General features: G+C 46.8%; 1 protein-coding gene across 1 annotated transcript in view; it reads right to left on the reverse strand.

Annotated features, from left to right (window-relative positions):
- LOC144145188 (uncharacterized) overlaps nucleotides 1-19,558 on the reverse strand; it is a 63,882-nt gene that overhangs the window by 10,943 nt on the left and 33,381 nt on the right. The window contains exon 5 of the mRNA XM_077676708.1: nucleotides 6,551-6,604. Within this exon, the coding sequence (XP_077532834.1) occupies nucleotides 6,551-6,604 (54 nt within the window). The remainder of the gene's footprint in view (nucleotides 1-6,550; nucleotides 6,605-19,558) is intronic.

Genomic DNA, 19,558 nt, shown 5'->3' on the forward strand with positions numbered 1-19,558 from the left:
TCCATGGCGGAAAAACTTCTGTCTGTATACTCTTCTTATCTCATCCTCAGCGCACGCTTCGACGTCCACTGTTCCGGCTGCGCGCGAACGTAATCAAGCTCGCTGCTGGCTACTTTCCAAGTATTCTGGGCGACGGGAGAGGTTTTGCCGCAATGCAATGGAGACAATGGCGTCACGGTGTGGGGAGAAGATACGCCTCAACAACCAGAAGCTGCCCGATCGAAAGGCCCCATTCAGAAGACCGAACGTCGGACAGGCATACGCAACCGCACAGCAACGCCTTCGGAGATCGCGCTCAGTCCATCAGCAGCCCCGTGGAACATCACCGCCAGCACTCGAGTGCTGCTACGATGAGGTCGAGCTGCCGATCAGATCCCCTCGCAGGCGAAAGGAATGGACGGCACCGCCGTCCAGCAGTGTCACTGTGGTCTTGACGGGTACGGTCGTCTTTGAACTCGGGTAGTGTCACGGGACAGGTATAAAGGGCCCCATGGCGCCATCTCGTAGCATAAAATATGACGAGGAAACGGCTGGCGCGCCGCCTGTGCGGACTGTCTCATTGCCGCTTGCAAATACATTTAATGATCGTTCGTCATCATTCATGGTTTGCGTCCAGCCGACGCGTAAAGATATTGTCAGTTTTGAACAGGTATTTCACTTTTAAACAAGTAAAACATTTACATTTACGCTGGCATTATCCACTTTAATAAAACAAAAAAGCCCATTCACATTCATGCGTCGCTCTTCGCGATGCACGGTGTTGGGCGAATGGAACGTTTTGTTCTGTAACCGAAGGAATGTGAGCTTACTTAGGATTACGCACTTTTTGCAATGCACAGCCTTTTGGAAGCATTCATTATTGAAATGAATATTATTTATTTAAATTACAGGATATAAGCAGGAGAATTACATTTTTCGAACCAAACCACCAAGTATAATATTTTTTCATCTCTAAGGGGAGGTAGGTGTAAGGCCGGTGGGGAAGGGGGGGGGAGAGAGAGCAGGCGGTTAATCTGAACCTTTTGAAGCATCGATAATCCGCCCTTGAACAGCACCAGTCAGCGAATACCGGTCTACGCGAAGACAGGCTCCCTGCCATGGTTCAAAACCCGCACCCTCCACCAGACATACAGCGTGCTGGTAAAACTAGAAAGCGCTTGTAATGATGAAAGTCCACGGAGTTCACGGAGCGTCGAAATGGCGACACAGCTGGGTAGGTTTTGCTGTGGTTTAATATATTGTTTTGTCCTTCACGTGGTGCCTAGAACAACCAGTAAAGAAAGTCCTCTTGCAAGGACCAAAACGCAGCCCTAGCTGTTTTCGTGAAGGTGCACAATTTTTAGTGTGTGCTTCGTTTTTGGGTCATTTTTTTACAGCGAAGCAGTGCACACATTTTATTTCTCATATGACGCCCGTGGGTGCATCAGCGTAAACCAGAAAGTTCTAAAACCGATCCTCTTGTGCTTTGCGTTACCTGATTGAGGGCTTTCGGCGTGACGTTTTTTATTTGTTTTTCCGACCAAGTTAAAGCGCTTCCGGATCGACATTTTGGCAAGGGTCTTTTTCACCTCTAAGCACAAGCACGTATGCGGTTGTCGGTTTGGTGGGGATAGGGGATCGAGGGCGGAGGGTGTCGCGTACTCGCGCACCAGTTCTCAGAGCAACGTGCTTGTCCCGATGACGTCCTTGTTGCTGTGGTGCGAGATTTCAACGCTGTCCTCTCACGACCCGGTGAGAGCTGACTGCTCTTCTTCGTGATCAAGAAGTTAGAGTTGTTGTGTGACAGGCACGGGAAGACGCCTACCATGCTGATGAAACGGACAGCCCAAGGTTGGTCCGCTAGAGTAAAGCTCGCATCATTCCAAGTTTTATTTAGCTAAATAGCCAGAAAGTACGCTCGATCGCAAATCATCAACTTAGTTTTGTTTTGTGCAACCCTTCAATTGCGCCCAGATTTTTTGTTCATACCACAGGAAAAGGGCATCGAACTCTTTCCAAAAGTTGATATAAACTCCGTGTATTGGTCACAACTGGTCTTGAGCGCTGATATGATGACTCGCGCGGACGTCAGGGGGACACGGGAAAATGGAGTGTTTCGAATAACACAAAATAAAAAGAATACCCTTTTTTTACAATTTCAAAGTAAACTCTCTCGCCTATGCGCAGTAATGGTTGGCACCGATTTTTGTTCCCGCCCGAGCTAATGGTTTGGGGCCGTTGTGGCCACCAGCACAAGATGTTTCGTGTTTTGGATAAACGGATAATGTGTAGGCGGATGTTTAAAATACAATATTGAAGCCTATTTTACATAAGCGTACCCTGTTGTAATGCCATTGTCCCTCAGAGTAAATAAAAAATAAATAAATAAATAAATGAATAAATAAATAAATAAATAAATAAATAAATAATCTAGCACGAAATAAAATATCCTGCTCCCTGCCCTGCATCCGTAAAACCACAGAGAGAAGAATTCTTCATGTGCGCGTATATTAAGCTGCTCCTGCGAGCGTTCCGTGGAGAGCGAGCGCCATATTGCGAAGAATATATGTATATACGTGATAATAGCGATGTGGCAAGAATACAAGAGGCCGGCATGCATACCCCTTTGTGCTCACACTGGCTGGGACAATGATCGTACCGTTTGCATGATTTACCCGGGAAACCTCTTTAAATGAAAACTCTGAGCTCAATATCTCTCACCTCACGTGTCGGTGAAATATACCAGAAAATTATTACAACAAGACGGCAAAAAGCATATAGGAAGACATCAACTTATCCGGATTGCATGATTCTTTTCAGGCAAGGGCTTTCAATCCAGGACGTCCTTCTACAGTTAAAACACGGCAATCATAGAAAATGTTGACGGCGAAGATTAAATCGTCCTCGCACCGGGCCTCAAAGGCAGCTTCGACAATGCATCACACGATGCTATCCTCAAGGCTAACGAAGGTAAACAATGCGGGTAAAGAACCCAATTACAGCTAAACCTGGATGTAACGAAGTTGGCAAAAGTTCGCAATTTCTTGTTAAATGACGGTTTTGGTTACATGCAGGTTTCAAGTATAGTCTCGCGGGAATGAAGCGAACCAAAGCCCAAATATTAGACACCAGTAAAGGTGAACTCACCTTTCAAGGATTTATTTTACAGAGAAAAAATACGCGAGTTCAGCTGCTGCTTTGGCCCGGCACAGGCGAAACAAAAAACTTGAAATGCAAACAATCTTAAAATCTGGCGTGGTGTCACGCTACAAAAGCAAAGCAAGAAGTGGATGCTACCTTAACTTCGGGATGGCGCATGCCACTCCATTCATCGTCATCATCATCATCATAACAAATTTGTTTTCAGACAATTCTGGACGTTTTCGTTTAGAGCCGTGAGCCTGCTCTCCTCACCCCACGTGGCCTCTTCCGCCTTCGTAAGGAGCCAACCAGCTTCAACTTGAACGGTTTATTTTCAAGATGTCCCAAGCTACGAATATCCCACCCTCTACTCCCACTTCCCCTACTTGACCTAGCGTCTTCCTGATGTAATAAAGGCTATCTCTTCTCCTCCTCCGTTTTCGTTGCTGATGGTTGATTACAGTAATGTTAGTATTCGTTAAATTAGTTCATACCTCTGGGCCATTTTTTGGTAAAAGTGAAAAAAAAAACAATGACTGATCAGCGTGCTGACTTCTTACAACAAGGTTACCCACGGCAACGTTTTGTTGCATATACGTCGCAAACACATAAGCTTCAATGGAGGTAGCAATGGGGAATTTAAAAACGTCATTGAATCCAAGGAGACGTTACATAGAGGCTTGTTACCTCACGGTTTATTTGCACATTACAAACTTGCTATCACACAGACTAGAAAGAGTCGGCGAGAGCAACACTTCATGAGACTCCTTCAGGGGACCAAACAGGGGCAGGCCACATTGACCAATTATCTGGCCTCTTCCATTCAACTTAACAATGAACAAAGTTGGTAAGAATGTGGAACAACGTGAAGAAATTGGAAAGGTTATAGTGTACCATGACGACATTACCATGTGGAATAAAAGCGGAACATTAAATCTCAACTGTATTGCTACAGATATAATTTAGTCCAGGCTCATCAGATTAGTATCGACCGGAAACAACATGACTACAGGCAGCATAATATTGGGTGGAAAAAACTTCCGCTTTCTACCCGCAATAGTAGTACTAGGAATATTTAAGGAAGAAGACAATCAAGCCACAAACCCTCTGGGCAAGCTCCGCAAGGCAGCTAAACAGCTAGCCAGCGTTGTCAGAAGAATTACAAGGGCTAGAAAGGACATAAGAGAGGACACATCCCGCAATTTTCAAGCCCTCCTAATGAGCCGGATTACATATACCAGCCTCCCCTTCGGCAGGCTGGATCACAAACAAGTAGAAAGGGCCGACGCAATAGTAAGAGCAGCTCACAATACCGCTCAATGCCTACGAATTTACATATCCAAGCAAACATTCCTGAAGCTTGGCGTACACCACACTTTCAGCGAAGTCAAAAACACGCTATTAGAGGCCCAAAAATAACTCCTACTCAAAACCATAAATTGCAGAGAAATTCTAACAAGTTCTGGATACGAGGGTCTACCGCCTTCATTATAGGATGATTTAATTAGCACCCGATAAAAGAAGCTGTATCAAGACATCTCCAATTGCAAACGAAACGAAGTCCACTCACAAGAAGGGCACAAGATTTGGAAAGAACTCGATACATTAGAAGGACATACCAGGACAACTCGAACGCTACAAACACCGATTCGGCCGTAAAGAAGCACGGCAACGCATCAACCGTAGCTACCAACAGACACGGGAAGGTACTTGATTCCATCATCAGCAAAAAAACAGTATATTCGAGTAGCAGAAACCACTGCTTTCATTCTAGCGCTTAGTTGCCCCGAGTTCAAGAACAAGGACTTCATAATTATCGCTGACTCGGCTAGGGCCACAACAAACTTCATGTGCGGCATCATCCCAAAGAATGCTGAAATTCTACGTCTGAAAATGGTTAACCACAGACCCACACGGGTCTGGACTCGCACCCGTGAGCGGCTAGAGGGGAACGAGTAGGGCGTTTCTTTTGGGAGAACTCTCACACACCGCAGATCACCGCAACATTCGTGCGCTCTCCCAGCTTTCTTTGAGGGGCACAGACAAATTAGGATAGTACTCAAAAGAAGGTCAGTGCCTACGCCACACCCCTGCCTCAGTGCGGAAGAGCGAAAAATTCTAGAAAAAAATTAGCAGTTGCTAGGTCGGCTACGCCCGTACATACGTAGCGTGAGCTAAGGTTCAGCTGGTTATTCTTAGATTTCCCGGTTTTATAGGATTAGATTGATTATCATGCTTACTGCTGCTTCAATGACACACACACGGCATACGCATTGTGTGACACATGTATATTTATCAAGCGGCTCCGGCGCAGCGTCACCAATAGCCCCAGAGCTAAGCTGGTTCTAAAGGGACACGCCGGTGTTACTGCGACGCACGAGCCATCGGTTCCACACCCGGCCTTCCTCACATGATCATCAAGTGGTCCTGGCCGCCACGTGCGGAACGCAGGTCGGCGAAGACGCTAGGCGCGTGGGGTGTGAGAGACGCCTGGCAGCGAGTAACGTTCTGTACGCCGAGTGACGTCCCTGCTCCTCGCGCACGCCCAGCACGGCTGTTTGGGAGCCACACAAAACGGCTCAACCTCGGCCAGTGCACCTCAACGTACAAAATAAAGACAAATACCCACTTATAAGTCCAGCGTTTAACTTATACTTCCAGAAAAGTACAACGCAAACTGGAAACAATCTCACTAGAAAGCCGATTTATTAGGGGCGAAGCCCCTTATCGGCTGAAGCTTTTGGCGTCTCCGGTCGTCGTTGTTGCTGTCGTAATCGTCATTCGTCTGGCGTAGTCGCGGTACTAAAACACCGGGAAACTCGTTTATGCCTCGCTCTAGAACATGACGGGTACTAAAAAACACATCGATATTCGTGTACACCTCGCGCTGGAGCGCTCCGTAACGAGTACTAAGAAAACACCCGGACACTCGTTTACGCCTCGGGCTGGAGAGCTTTTCGCTTCAAAGACAAGAATCGTTTCAGCAAAGCTGTATACCTGTGCCCCCCGATGCCACCGATGGTTTCATCTCCGTTGCAAAAACGCCAGGGCACCAATACCTCACTTATCCACTGCAGGTTTCGCCCCTCGCCCGGTTTCATGTTAGTGGATATGGCCCGGAGTTTTTTATACACAGTTTGGGAGGACCCAATTACAATTGAACGAAAATACCTAAAACCTCATTACAGTCCAGGGAGAAAATAATGGATACAGCTCGGACCCTGCATAGCAGCTTGCGCTGCTTGGCAGGATCAGGGCGGGGCAAATAGCTGGGGTCCTGGAGTTTCAATCCCACTCGTAATCTCTTTCTATTTCTCGTCCTCCTTTTGTCAAACAAAGCTTACTACTACTATACCACGATCGGAAAGCACACCGCATATACTCACAATATACATACTTTTAGAAGTTAAAAGAGGAGACCCCTACTTACATGGGCAACTTCTAAAAATTCCGTCATGTTAATGTTGTAAGTAGCTTCAAAATCCTGTAACAATAAAAAACACATTGCCAGCGCCAAAATAGCGAACTCCGACAATCAAAATCAGCACACCAAAAAAGAATCAGCGGAAAAGTAAAGCAGTAAAAGGAGGCATTAGGTGCCTCCACACCAACACTTACATTTTTTTCAATGGTTCCGCTATATCGAAAAAAGCCCAACAGCATCAAACCCACCGCGGTGGCGCAGTGGCTAAGGAGTTGTCGTGCTAAGCACGAGGTCGCGGGCTCGATTCCCGGCCGCGTCGGCTGCTTTTCAGATGGAAGCGAAATCCACGATCGCCCGTGTGTACGAGATTTCGGCGCACGTTAAAGATCCCCAAGTTGTCAAAATTCTTCCTGAGCCCTCCACTACGGCGCGCCTCATCGTCTGCGTGGCGTCGGCGTGTTAAACCCTACAATCAATCAAACAAACAGCATCAAAACCCGAAGGATTTTAGGCTACCATTACGCTGACGACCAAAATCCTTAAAATGTGTCACGTTTGCTAAACAATTCGCCTTTATTCTCTTCAAAAACAGGGTACTTTTGGAGGTACATACCTAGCGGTTATTTTTTTAGATTTAAACGAGGAGATTACGCTTGCGAGGAAACCAAGTCCCGATTTATTGTCAAAATATTTTTACCAATTGGGTAATGTCAAACGTTCAGTACCAAAGAAAATAAATTATCGCGGGAATTTCGAAAGGTCAATTCAGATTGTTGTCACCTAAATATTACATCGGAATATGTCGCAATTATGCCGAGGAGCACGAAAACCGGCGAGGTCGAGTCGCGCAATTAGACGCAGCTGACCATGGCCTACTATTTAAGGTCAGGAGGTATAAAAATACAAACTTTTGAGACCGCGCATTGATGTATTTCGCTTCTGACGTACGTAGCCGACCCGGTGCCGCTAGGGACTCAAGTCAACTCCATTGAAGGGCTTAAAGGCCAACTGCACTCAAATTTCGGCTCGGCCAAATTTGTTTCCAATGTACAGTAAGTACCTTTATATCAGCTGGGACACGAGTCGTGGCCCCGTGAAACGCCCCGTTAATCCGTCAGAAGCGTTTAGTACCCCTCTCACACGTACACTTTCAATCCGGTTTGAAGCGAAGCGCGAGTGACTTTTGGAGCACGCTTGACGCATCACCGCTGCTGCACGGCACGTTTCAATCACGATTGAAACGTTGCACCGGTTGCACTCCTATACGTTAGGTGGCGCCAAAAATGTACTTCGCGGCCGGCAACAGGTAACTTGGCGCGGTCGTAGCTATACGTAACTATATCAATGTTACCGCTCGCTTATTTGGGTCAATTTATTGGATACAATTTACGGCGTTAGTTGAAGTTTTCAACTTCTGTGCCATTAATCAGCGGGGACGAGAGTATCACTGCTTTCGTCCCATTGCGCATGGGAAACCATGATTGATTTCGAGCGGAATAAGGCTCAATCGCAATTGAAACGGCCGTGTAGCCGCGCCCTACCCGGAGTGAGCTCGATCCGGATAGACTAAACCGCGATTAAAGCTGCCCGTGTGACAGAGGTATAAAAAATTGCTCCAATCCACGCAGCGAAGGTGGTTGGAAAGCAAAGCTTTAAACGACACCCACAACAATTTCCCATGCGACGTCACTTGAACTCACACACGTAGCTCTACAAAAAATTCGCCGCGTGTCTGCTCCTTTCGTTACAAATGCCGTCAAAAGACGATAGTCTTTATCGGCTTTTGCGAAGTAAATTCCTCCCTTCGCTTTCCCGCTAACCTGTCATGTTGTTCCTCTTGTGTCGCGCTCCTCCCAAGGTAAATACGCCAAATGTTTGCTTAAATCATTTTAAATTTGCCGCGTTCCACTGCTCCAAACCGGGTGTCTCGATGCGAACGCTGCCGTACGGTGACGACGAGCGTTCATCGAGGCGCCCTACTCCAACGTTTATAGAACGGCGTTTCCCTACTCCACGTGCGTTGCAAGCAAAACGTGAAACCAATCTAGTGGAAGCTTGCGTAACTGTTTCCGGTTGATTTCTTAAAATGGCGCCAGAAGCTGTAGTGCCACGGGCGACAGCAGGCGACGGCGGAGTGAATTGTTTTTTTGCAGTTGATGAAGTATTTAATTTCGCAAAAGTCCAGCATGTTTGATTTTTTATAAAGGAACACTGCAAATATCACTTCTGTATTGATTTGTTGTCTTATAGTTGCGTACTGTCTTGTTCTTCTTCGACAATGTTGACAAGTATGAGCATTACACCGTACATAGACGGGTATTTTTAGCTCTGACTATATAAGACTATTGCGCAGGCATTGTTTAGCTTTGGCCGGGTGGCTGAATCGAGTCACAGACAGACAGACGGACAGACATACAGACATACAGACAGACCAAAATTTCTGGGTTTAAGTTTAAGCCCAAGAAAGACTATCGTCTTTAAAAGTGAAGCCAGATATTCTGCCAGCCGTTACCTGGAATTCGCGGGGGCGGCATCCCATACACAGCAGCAGCGTCGGCCCCGGCCGGGCTAGAGCGGCGGACGCCGCCGCGGTAGCCCGGCCGTGAGTCGGGAGAAAGAAAATGGAGGTGAGCGACTTCAGAAGGATGAAACAGCGGAGCGTAGCCATCCTGATGTGCTAGCTCGGGGTTACACCATAGGGTGATGCAAGCGCAAACACCGAAACAATTCGGCATGTGAGCTTAGTGATTCCCATTTATACCGATTTGCACTAGTTAGTTTGGTAAGTTGAGAATCGCGAGAAAGCTGAGGGAACTTTTATAATCGCTATTTATTAGATCCAATTGCTTCTTTCGCCTTTTGTAATACCTCTTAAAACACAACAGAATTGGTATTCACCAATTTAGGAAACCGAGTCCCATTCGTGGCAGTCAGTGCGCTAAAGGCAGCGTTTCCTTAGCGGCCAGGTGTCTGTATGTGGTTTGTACATTTTGTTTTCCCACCCAGCAAACTAATACTTAACGTATCTTTGCCGTACGGCCACTTAATTCCGTCGGGTGCGGGTTACCCTGGAGGTGCTCTCGAACAAGTTAATCAATTCGTGCGAAGGCTCCGCGCAATACACCCAAATAGGCCCAAAACAAACACCGCTAAAGCAGACGACGAAGCCGTACCGCCAGCGCCGCCGCCCGCAAGTAGGCACTTCCGCGTGAGGAACGCTGGGAAAAATCGCTGCGCCATCTCTAGTGTGCTCCGTAAGTGAAACCCTCCGCCCCTCGCTCCTCCGCCGCCGCTTCCGCTGCGTCGGGAGTTTGTTGTCCCGCTCGACATGAAGGAACCGTTCGCTGGTCGGGCTAGAAAGCTTTGCTTTAAAAAGATCCGCCGCAGGCCACGGTGCACATGCCGGCGGATCATGTAAACAGCCCTGCCGTGTCTGTGACACTCTGGCCGGCCGGGGCTTCTTCCTCTGGCCAGCCACGCAGCTAAAGAACCGGTCGAGCTCTGCTGCGCACGCTTCACCAATTTGTGGCCCGCGCGCCCTTGGAGCTGGCGCGCACGCTTGCTCCCGAGCTGCTGGCCGTCCGGCAGCTCGTTGAACGGCTCCAACGTCATTTTAAAGGGACACTGAAGTGAATTTGTCAAGCTCCCGTTTTTGCTTGCACTGCGTAGACTGGCTCAAATTAGCACACTTTTCATCGTTTATCCGGTTGACAAATCGGTAATTATTTTATAAAGCGCGAAAGAAGAAAAACTACCATGCGCGGTTTGCGGCGGCCGCACCAACTAAATCTGTGACGTTAAGAAGAGCGGGCACCGTTATTGGACGATGCCCAAGGTGAGCAACCAAACAAGTTTCGGTTTCGGTTTCGGTTCTGTAAAACACAACTGGTGGCGTTGTTGGATTGGCATTCTCAATAACTCAGTAATCATCGTACCGCGCTTCTGCCATGTTGTCACCTGTAAAAATGCATAAAGATAAGCCTCCCAGGACGGCTTGGAATCGTAGCATTCACTAGCCGAGGCCTACGCAGTGCATGGACGCCCTCCGCGTACCCGCAGACGCCTAAATGTCATGCGCTTTTCCCCCATATTTGGAGCTTGCCTCACTCACGCCTGTACCGTAAAAAGCGTGTTCGCACCAGGCCAAGGGTCTGTTCATTCTGGCCTGTGCCCACTGCCCGCAAGCAGTCGGTGCTTATGGCAACAGCACGCCAACGAGAACTCGCTAGCGCGCCAGTGCCAGCCTGCGCGCGCTCTGTGAACTAGTTCGTGGAGCCATGAACGTTGCGGCCCAAAAAAAGGTGAACTCAATGTAGAAAACATCGGCAGAGAACGAAAAAGTTAACTTACAAAAAAAAAGAAACACGTACCTTCGGGGATTCGAACTCGTGACTTGCGAAATACTTGCATACCTAGTGCCCCAGACAACTAGACCACGGGGACGGGCTCTGCTGACCTTCGTAATATAAGGTATATGTTGTACAACCAGTTTACACTTTTATTTAGTTTTGGCATTTCAAGCAGCTTAGGTGACTATTTGTTGTGTTGCGCTCGTGCAGTAAGCGTCGCTCGAGTTTCCACAATAGCTCACGTCTAGCAATTGCATTTCGTAGACGGAAAAGCGTTCGCAGATGCGTAGTCGTGCTGCTGACCGCTGTGCTTGTTCGCCCAGCGCAAAAAAGTGCTTCCCGCAGCCTAGTTTTACGCTGTACGGTAAAAATATCAGTTGATTTTATTTCCTTAGTACCTATATTGACTTCGCTGACTCTTCTCCCGCCTTAAAGAGGCCTTATATTTTCCTACTGGCGTACCAGTCACCGAAGCGTCGCATGTGCGCTTGTGCAGCGCTTGTGTGAAGCGACCTTGACTTGGAGCTAGATACAGTGTACAAACTAACCAAGTAAAGAAAGGCAGATTCTTCCATTCACAAACGTGTCCTGGCTTCGTTTCAACTGAGCGAACGAATTGCGACGACCCGTCGGCGGCCGGCGGACGAAACGCTGGGCCCACTGACTCTGTCTGAAGGCCGGGGAGCCGTGCAGTAACGCAGCCAATTGCCAGCTCATCCCCTCCTGACGTCACACAAAAAAGCCGCAGAAAATGGGCGAGCGTAAAAATAGGAGGACAGCATTTTCGAATTAATTTTTCTACTAAATAAAATCGCGTAAACGCGCCCAGGGTGGTCGAAACATGGCCTGGGGACTCCGGACTACAATTCGCGCAAGTAATCCCGCAATGTTTACATATCACTTCAGTGTCCCTTTAATGGCTGCGCTCTCCGCGATTTCGGTTTCAAAAGTGCCTATTTCTGCTGACCGCGTGCAGCGTCCCAGCACGAATGTTAGCACTCGCATTTTGCATGATGCTTTTTTTTTTTCAGCAGACTATACGGAAATAGGTTTTTCAAAAGGTTGAATTTTTGAGTGCAGCGGACCTTTAATGTTATGGTGCTGTGCATTGATATAAAATTTCTCAAGAAGAGCGGAATAGGAACGAGCATCCAGCCTTTTTCCAGTAACTCAATTTGGTGTTTCAACCAGGCGTTTCCTTTTAATTCGTATAGCATTCTTTGCCAAGTACCCCCCAGCGAGGATCGTGTAACGCAACAGGCCTGAATTTCCACAAAAATGCAGCTATCGCGAAAGTTCGACCTGTAATCACTATACCAGCGTTAATAGAGATAACTGTTCGCACAAAATTAGGAAAAAGTAAAAATAAGAAAAATGCGAAAAATACAGAAAATGGCGAAACGTGTAGCACCCTGAATTTCCACAATATTGCAGGTTTGCAATATTGTGGGAATTTGCAATTGTGGAATATTCTGTAAATGCAGATAATTCGTCCAACGAAATTTTTAAAAGCTAAAAAACGGGAAAAATAAAGCATAATTACGAAACTGGCGAATAATGTAAATCCCGTGAAGGTACCAAATGTAATCGTTATAATAACGTAAATGAAGATAAATAGTCTGACGGAATTTTGAAAAAAAAATGAGACATTATAAAAATATTTCAAAATTCCGGCAAATGGCAAACGCATAATGTATTACATTTCCGCAATATCGCATACGTCGCGAAAGTTAGTTCCCCTGTAATTGTTAAAATACCTGAAATGTAAATAATTGGTCGAACAGAATTTCGGAAAAATAAAACACGAAAAATATAAAACAAAACGGAAAATGGCGAACGTGTAATGGTCTGTAATTCCGCAATGGGGCAGGTTTCGATGAAGTTCCAAATGTAATCGTTGTGGCAACGTAAAGGGAGATGATTGGTCGGACGAAATTTTGAAAAACTAAAAAATTACGAAAAAATGTAAAACATACGGAAAATGGCAATACGTATAACGCATGGCATTTTCACAAAAATGGAGGTTTCACGTAAGTTCCACTTCTAATCGTTATATTAGAGCAAAGAGATAACTGGTCGAACGAAAGTTTCGGAAACTAAAAAAATCATAAAATTATAAAATAATTGCACGAACTGGCGATCGTTGCAACGCTCTGTATTTTCACAATAGTGTGAATTTCTAGACAGTTCCAAATGTAACCATTATAATAACGTAAATGGTGATAATTCCGTCCTTTTCATATTTTTCTGATATTTTAAAAAGTGTTGCAAAAATTCTTTCTCTCAATTATCTCATTTGCGCTAATATAACAAATGTAATTGGAACTTCGGGAAAATATGCATTATTTTGGAAATGCGTGGTTATACGATTTGCGATTTTCACCATTTTTCCACGTTTTTGTTATTAGCTTTTTAAAAATTTCGTTCCCCCAATTATCTCAATTTACGGTGCTATAACGAGTAGAGGGGGACCTTTCCCGAAATCTGCATTACTGTAGAAATGCAGGTCGTTGTATGGTTTGACATTATCCCTATTTTTAATATTCTTGCTATTTATTATTTTTCAACATTTATTCAACCAATTATCTCCACTTACGGTATTATAACAATAGGTGGAACTTCCCCTAAATCTCCATTATTGTGGAAAGACGGGGCGTTACACAGTTAGACTTTTTCCGTAATTATTTTTTATTTTTCTTGTTTTCTTGGTTTTCCAAAATTTCGTCCCATCAATTACATCCATTTACGCTATTCTAACGATTACACGTGGAACTTTCGCGAAATTTGTATTAATGTGTAAACGCCATGCGTTATACAATTTTGTAACTTTTCGTAATTTTTTAATGTTTCTTAGTTTTTAGTTTTTCAATATTCGTCCGACCAGTTATCTCTATTCACGAAATTATAACGATTTCCTTTTGAACCTTTCGCAGAATCTGCATCATTGTGGAAATTCAAGGCGTTGTATGGTTCGCCAGTTCCCGCAAGTGTTATCTATTTTTCTTATTTCTGATTTTTTCAAAATTTCATCCGGTCAATTATCTCCACGTACGCTAATATAATGGTTACATGTGGAACTTCCGCGACATCTACACTTTTGTGGAAATACCGGACTTCACTTAATCCTGGCTGGGGGGGTGCTCGGCAAAGAATGCTTCGCATTAAAAATTGGAAAGAGACACCAAAAAGTCAACCTGAACGTTCTGTTGGCCGGTGTCGTTACTGCTGTATACCTTGCGTCATAAGGTCTCAGCAAAAAAATTACACACACCATAGTAATTGCTAAGAAGGGGGAACTTTCATGCTACATCACGGAGCATGACCCGGTCATTTGAACTCTGCGGCAACTCTGCTGCAATGAAAGAATGGATGCGCTACTAAAAACAATCAGAAAAAGAAATAAAGCAAACTAAATATGTCGTTTCCTACACCAAAACAAAAAAAACGACGGTTCGATAAAAGATACACCCTAAAGTTCAAGTCATATTCGGGCACCCATAATAAGAATGCGAGAGGCGAAGTCTCACTGATATCGATGTGCGTAAGATGGCGCCTTTAATCGATTTTCACTTACACGCCAAACATTGCGTCTGTCGCGCAGGACTGGTTGAAGAGAACGCCGTCCCTCTACCACACAATACGTCAAAAGACTACTCTTATGAAAAATATTTAGCACCGTCACGCTCTGCGAATGGTGATGATTATTGGAGTGGGCAAAATCACTGCCTTTAACAAAGGCGTTCAAAATGACTCGGTTGACGCAATAATATACGCTAACTTCGAGTGCTGGCAACTTCAGACAGTTTGCGTAGTTCCGCTAAGCACGAGGTCGCGAGGTGGATTTCCGGCTGCGGCGGCCGCTTTTCTGATGGAGGCGAAAAGCAAAAACGCCGGTGTATTCGACACTTCGGCGGACGTTCTAAAACCAGGTGGTCAAAATTAATCCAGAGCACTCCGATATAGCGCACCTCATCGCCTGAGTAGGGTCGGCGCGTTAAACCTCACAATCAATGAACTTGAAATGCATGCCCGTATGCTGCTGGATGGTCGGTCGGGTCCGATGGGTGTGTCCCACCCAACTCGGGTGTGTCCCAACTACCCACACTCCGAGGACACCTTAGCACTTCGTAAAGGTTCTGAATGCGAGTTGTAGACACTTGAAAGTTGTAGAGTCTTTCCCCTCTGTGTTCTCGAAGGACTACAATCTCTCGTGACTTGACACGCTTTCATTCACGACGTGGAACCGCGTTATTCTTTCAATTGGGTTAAGTATGACTCCAACGCGTTTCGGCACTGCTCCTGCCGGCCGGCATGTAAATGGGAGTTTAGCAAGGTAGTAGATTTGGCTACGTGCCTGTTCGCTCGCTCAGTTGCACTGTTGCGCTTTCCTACCTAATCTGTGAGCCACTGCAGTGGACGGCCGCGCCTCACTACTCCATTGTAGGAGCGCGCGCTATGAAACACTTTGCGCTACGGACCACCCCACGTTTGAAATAGGCATACAGCCTCGTGAGTTTCCATCCGACGACAGCGGGGAATCTGTTCAAACTTACCCATATACAGCTACTATGTAAAAGATATTGCGAGTCCTTAATGATGAACCCTTTCGGCGTATTTGGAATAAGACATGCTTCTTGCAGTTCACCTGCCACCCTCTCATGAGTTTTTCTGAGAATGATTGCGTCCTTCAGGCGCCAGAGGCTACCACATTAGAAAGAGCGGAAGGGAAAGTGTCACCTGTTGCAGCTCTGCATGAAAAAATTGAGCTTTTTTTGGCGCTCATTTACAAATCAGAGTATCCAATAGTATCCAATATGGCTCACTAAGAGGGTTCAACTTAAATTGAAAACGACTCAGCGTGCAATGGAGCGGAAAATGATAGGTGTAACATTAAGGGACAAGAAGAGAGCGGAGTGGGTCAGGGAACAAACACGTGTTAAGGACATATTAGCAGAAATTAAGAAGAAGGAATGGGCGTGGGCAGGGCATGTAATGCGAAGGCAAGATAACCGCTGGTCATTAAGGGTAACAGAGTGGACCCCTAGAGAAGGTGACGTTGCCGGGGGCGGCAGAAAGTTCGATGGGCAGATGAGATCAAGAAGTTTGCGAGGATAAATTGGTCACAGTTGGCACAGGTCCGAGGTAATTGGAGAATAATGGGAGATGCCTTTGCCCTGCAGTGGGCGTAGATAGGCTGATGACGATTATGATTATGTATCCAATACGTTCATGGTTATTTTGAGGTAATTGATGTAAGTCTTTTGCATGTTTCTGTGTTGTCATTTTTCATGTGAATTTTTTTGTTATATGCATTAAATATGTTCATTTGTACAGAAATGCGAGAGTAAACAGATTTTGAGGCCCAATAATCTTCGTTGGATGTCGGGAAGTCCTCTAAAATCAAGCCCTCTCCACCGCAGGTGTTGCATGCGTGCGGTTCGAAGAGCTGCTTAGGTCCCGGAGAGACAATTAGTGGCAGCTTGTGAGTACGGGGACGCACGAAAGGTAGGTGTGTCCAAAATGGAGGGGTGAGGCCTGGAAGAAGAAACCTAGGTGAATATTTGTAATAAGGCCAGCTCCATTTGAAGCCTCCGCGCGGAAACGGTCCTTCAAGCGACTGAGGAGTGGGGCAGTCAGTTCTCCGTGATGGAAGTAGAGCGCCGATGAGGCTGCGACCTTTCTTTGTTTTATTCGCTGCTGCATTAGCGTGGACATTGACAGCGGTGACAGAGGCCTTGGGTTGCCCTTGCGGTAACAGGCTCTATCAGCCTGTAGGTGCACAGAAAGGATATCCTGGGGAACTCCCAAAACACAGATACTAACATGGGTTTCACTTTCAGCGGTATGCAACGGCATACCGCTGTCGCTGAGACTGCGCAAATGTTAAGGTTGACCCCAATATTCTATGGCGACGTCAGCGTATGAAGAATGTCCGAATGGCAGTTGTAGCGATGCCTTTTCCTCCAACAAGCTTCGTGGTGGGATAATGGCCTCGTAGGCACAGGTCTTGTTTATGGTAGCTTATGAGGGTATGATACGAGTGCTGCAGAAGAGAACAAGTAAATGCTACATGTACTTTACTTAGAAGAGATAGATCGGGAACGCAGACGCCATGACAACAAGCACTTAGTCTGAACGGAGCCCGAAGAACACTCAGGGGACAGCACTAACGCAAGAAACACGTTGCAAAAAGAATGCACGAAGTGATGCAAGGACACACTACCACGATGTGGTTTCGAACAGAGCCTTGCGGGACTACACTTGCCGCTGTGGTTGCGACGAAATGGTCGGTCTGAGGCGCGCTAGCAGCGGTGAAGAACTGAGTCGTCGGTTATGTCGAGAGTGTACTAACTTCTAGTACACTCCAGTTGTGTAGATCTTGGGCCAGCAGGCGCCGGCGTGAAGCCCTGTATTCGCAAGCGTCGGTCAACTAGGACCTTGCCCGTGGTGGCGGGTACAGCAGAGACATTCGTGGGCCGCGCTCTGTACACCGCTGAAGTGCGCACTCAAGAAAATGTCTGGACATTTGTGGCCCGGACACCAATGGTACTCGAGTGTTCCGCCAAGCCTCGTCCTCGGGGCTGTTTTCCGCAGGTGCTGCCGACTACGTAATCGTCAGGCGTTGGGCGATTTGTTACAATTGCCAGAACACACGCGTGACGCTCTTCGGAACATTTTTATTTTATGCGTACTACCCGCAGGGCGCCGAGGTTCAGGATTATGATAACTACCAACCGGTGTTAGGGATGGTGTTTGAGATAGTGATGGGTGTGTAAACGGCGCATGCTGATTTTTTAGGGATGAGACCACTCATCACAGCCTTATATGCCTAGCCCGCACTTACGAAGAAGATTTGTGGGATCGATTCCCTGCCGCTGTGGTCGCTTTTCTGAGGAAGGCAAAAAAATTCCCTCGCACTTCCCCGAGGGGGAGAGTGTGTAAGTGCGAATGCACGGTTGCATTCGCACTTAAAAGAAAGATGCATTTATTCACAGACACCTGTTTGTGTTGTCGTTGTACTTGATTGCTAGAAGGATCGCCTTGTGGTCCGTGAAATGGACCGTCAAAGGGTCCTGGAGGACGGTGCGGACCGGCAGTTTCTCGCAAAGGCCAGGTCGATGAAACCGCCGTTGATGGTGGTGGGTGAGTCGAGGGGTACGCACGACATGGAGTGCGTGGCGTGCATGTAGTCGACCAACCACTCTCCGTCCTTGCGGACGTCGACGTTGAAGTCGCCGACCGAGACGACGGGATCCGAGGGTTTGGAACGCGCGCAGACGCTCTCCATGGCCGCGTCCACGTACTGGAGGACCGCTTCGCGTGAGAGGTTGGGGGCGAGGTAGGCGGTACTCCTTTAAGCGGGTGCATTAGCCCTTCTCACGCCCGATTTCTGGTCAGTCCCTCACGTGGGTATGTGCCATGAGGAGGCGCCCAACACCCGCAGTCACTGAGCGGAGAGAGGAGGAGAGTAGCGCGCGCCCATCTCCCCCCGTTGCTAGGGAAGACGAGGAGGAAGACGAGGAGCGCGCGCAGCCGCAGCTGTTGCTATGCGGACTACGGCGGCGGACGATTCAGGCTCGCTTGAGAAGTGCATTCGCACTTAAAAGCGAAAACGCCTGTGAGCTCGAGATTTCGGGGCATGTTAAAGATCCCCAGGTGGCCGAAAGTAATCCGGAGCCCTCCACTGCGGCGCGCCTCATCGCCTGTGCAGCGTCGGCGCGTTAGACCTTGTGATCAATCAATCAATCAATCAATCAATCAATCAATCAATCAATCAATCAATCAATCAATCAATCAATCAATCAATCTATCGTTAATTAATTAATTAATTAATTAATTAATTAATTAATTAATTAATTAATTAATTAATTAATTAAATAATTCATCAGTCAAATGTCACAGAGTTCCGAAATGACTACTTCAATCGTGGTCGCGTACCACCCGGCCAGTAACGAATACGGAGGAAGTCAGCGCGCGGTAGTTAATGACAGTTTTGACATGTAATCTTGCCTTGCACTCATTCACCGTCCCCAGTTTAGTGATAAAGAACAAAAACCGGATCATGGCGCTTCTCAGAATGCTGTTTTTTGGAATCTCACACATCCTTCATCTAGTGATAGCGGGTGTGTCCATTTTGCGCCATGTTTGTCCCGTTTCGTTGCACCCTCTCACCCATGACGCCAATGTTGACGCTGGAACACACGGAGAGTTTGTGGAAAGAACACTTCAAAGAAATGACACAACGATTGTTTCGGGACTGCTGTTGATTTCCCTTTTGTTGATTTTCGAATCGTGTGCCCTGACGTTTGATCTGCAGCATTCATCTCAGAACCCTCTTCTTCCCGGAACATGCGAATTAAAAAAATTGATAACATGGCCGACCAAACAAGAACACTCCCGATCAGTGACGACGAGATGATATCAGTTACCTATAAACACCAGAGCAGGATTGGCCACCCTGGTGTAGTACCGGCCACAACCTCCAATGAATACGCCAACTAACCCTCGGCCCTCAGTTCCCAGCGGCTGCGAAGCAACTGACCACGGCGGCGGTCAGACCTGTGACGCAGCAGAGGGTGCTAAGAATCACTGGATCCGGACAGGCCGCCAATGGAATCTGAACCTGGCAACGTTTAACGTGCGAACCTTATCTAGCGAAGCAAGT

This window comes from Haemaphysalis longicornis, unplaced genomic scaffold (assembly GCF_048455015.1).
Source record: "Haemaphysalis longicornis isolate Haplotype H1 unplaced genomic scaffold, Haemaphysalis longicornis Haplotype H1 scaffold_7, whole genome shotgun sequence".
NCBI lineage: Eukaryota > Metazoa > Arthropoda > Arachnida > Ixodida > Ixodidae > Haemaphysalis > Haemaphysalis longicornis.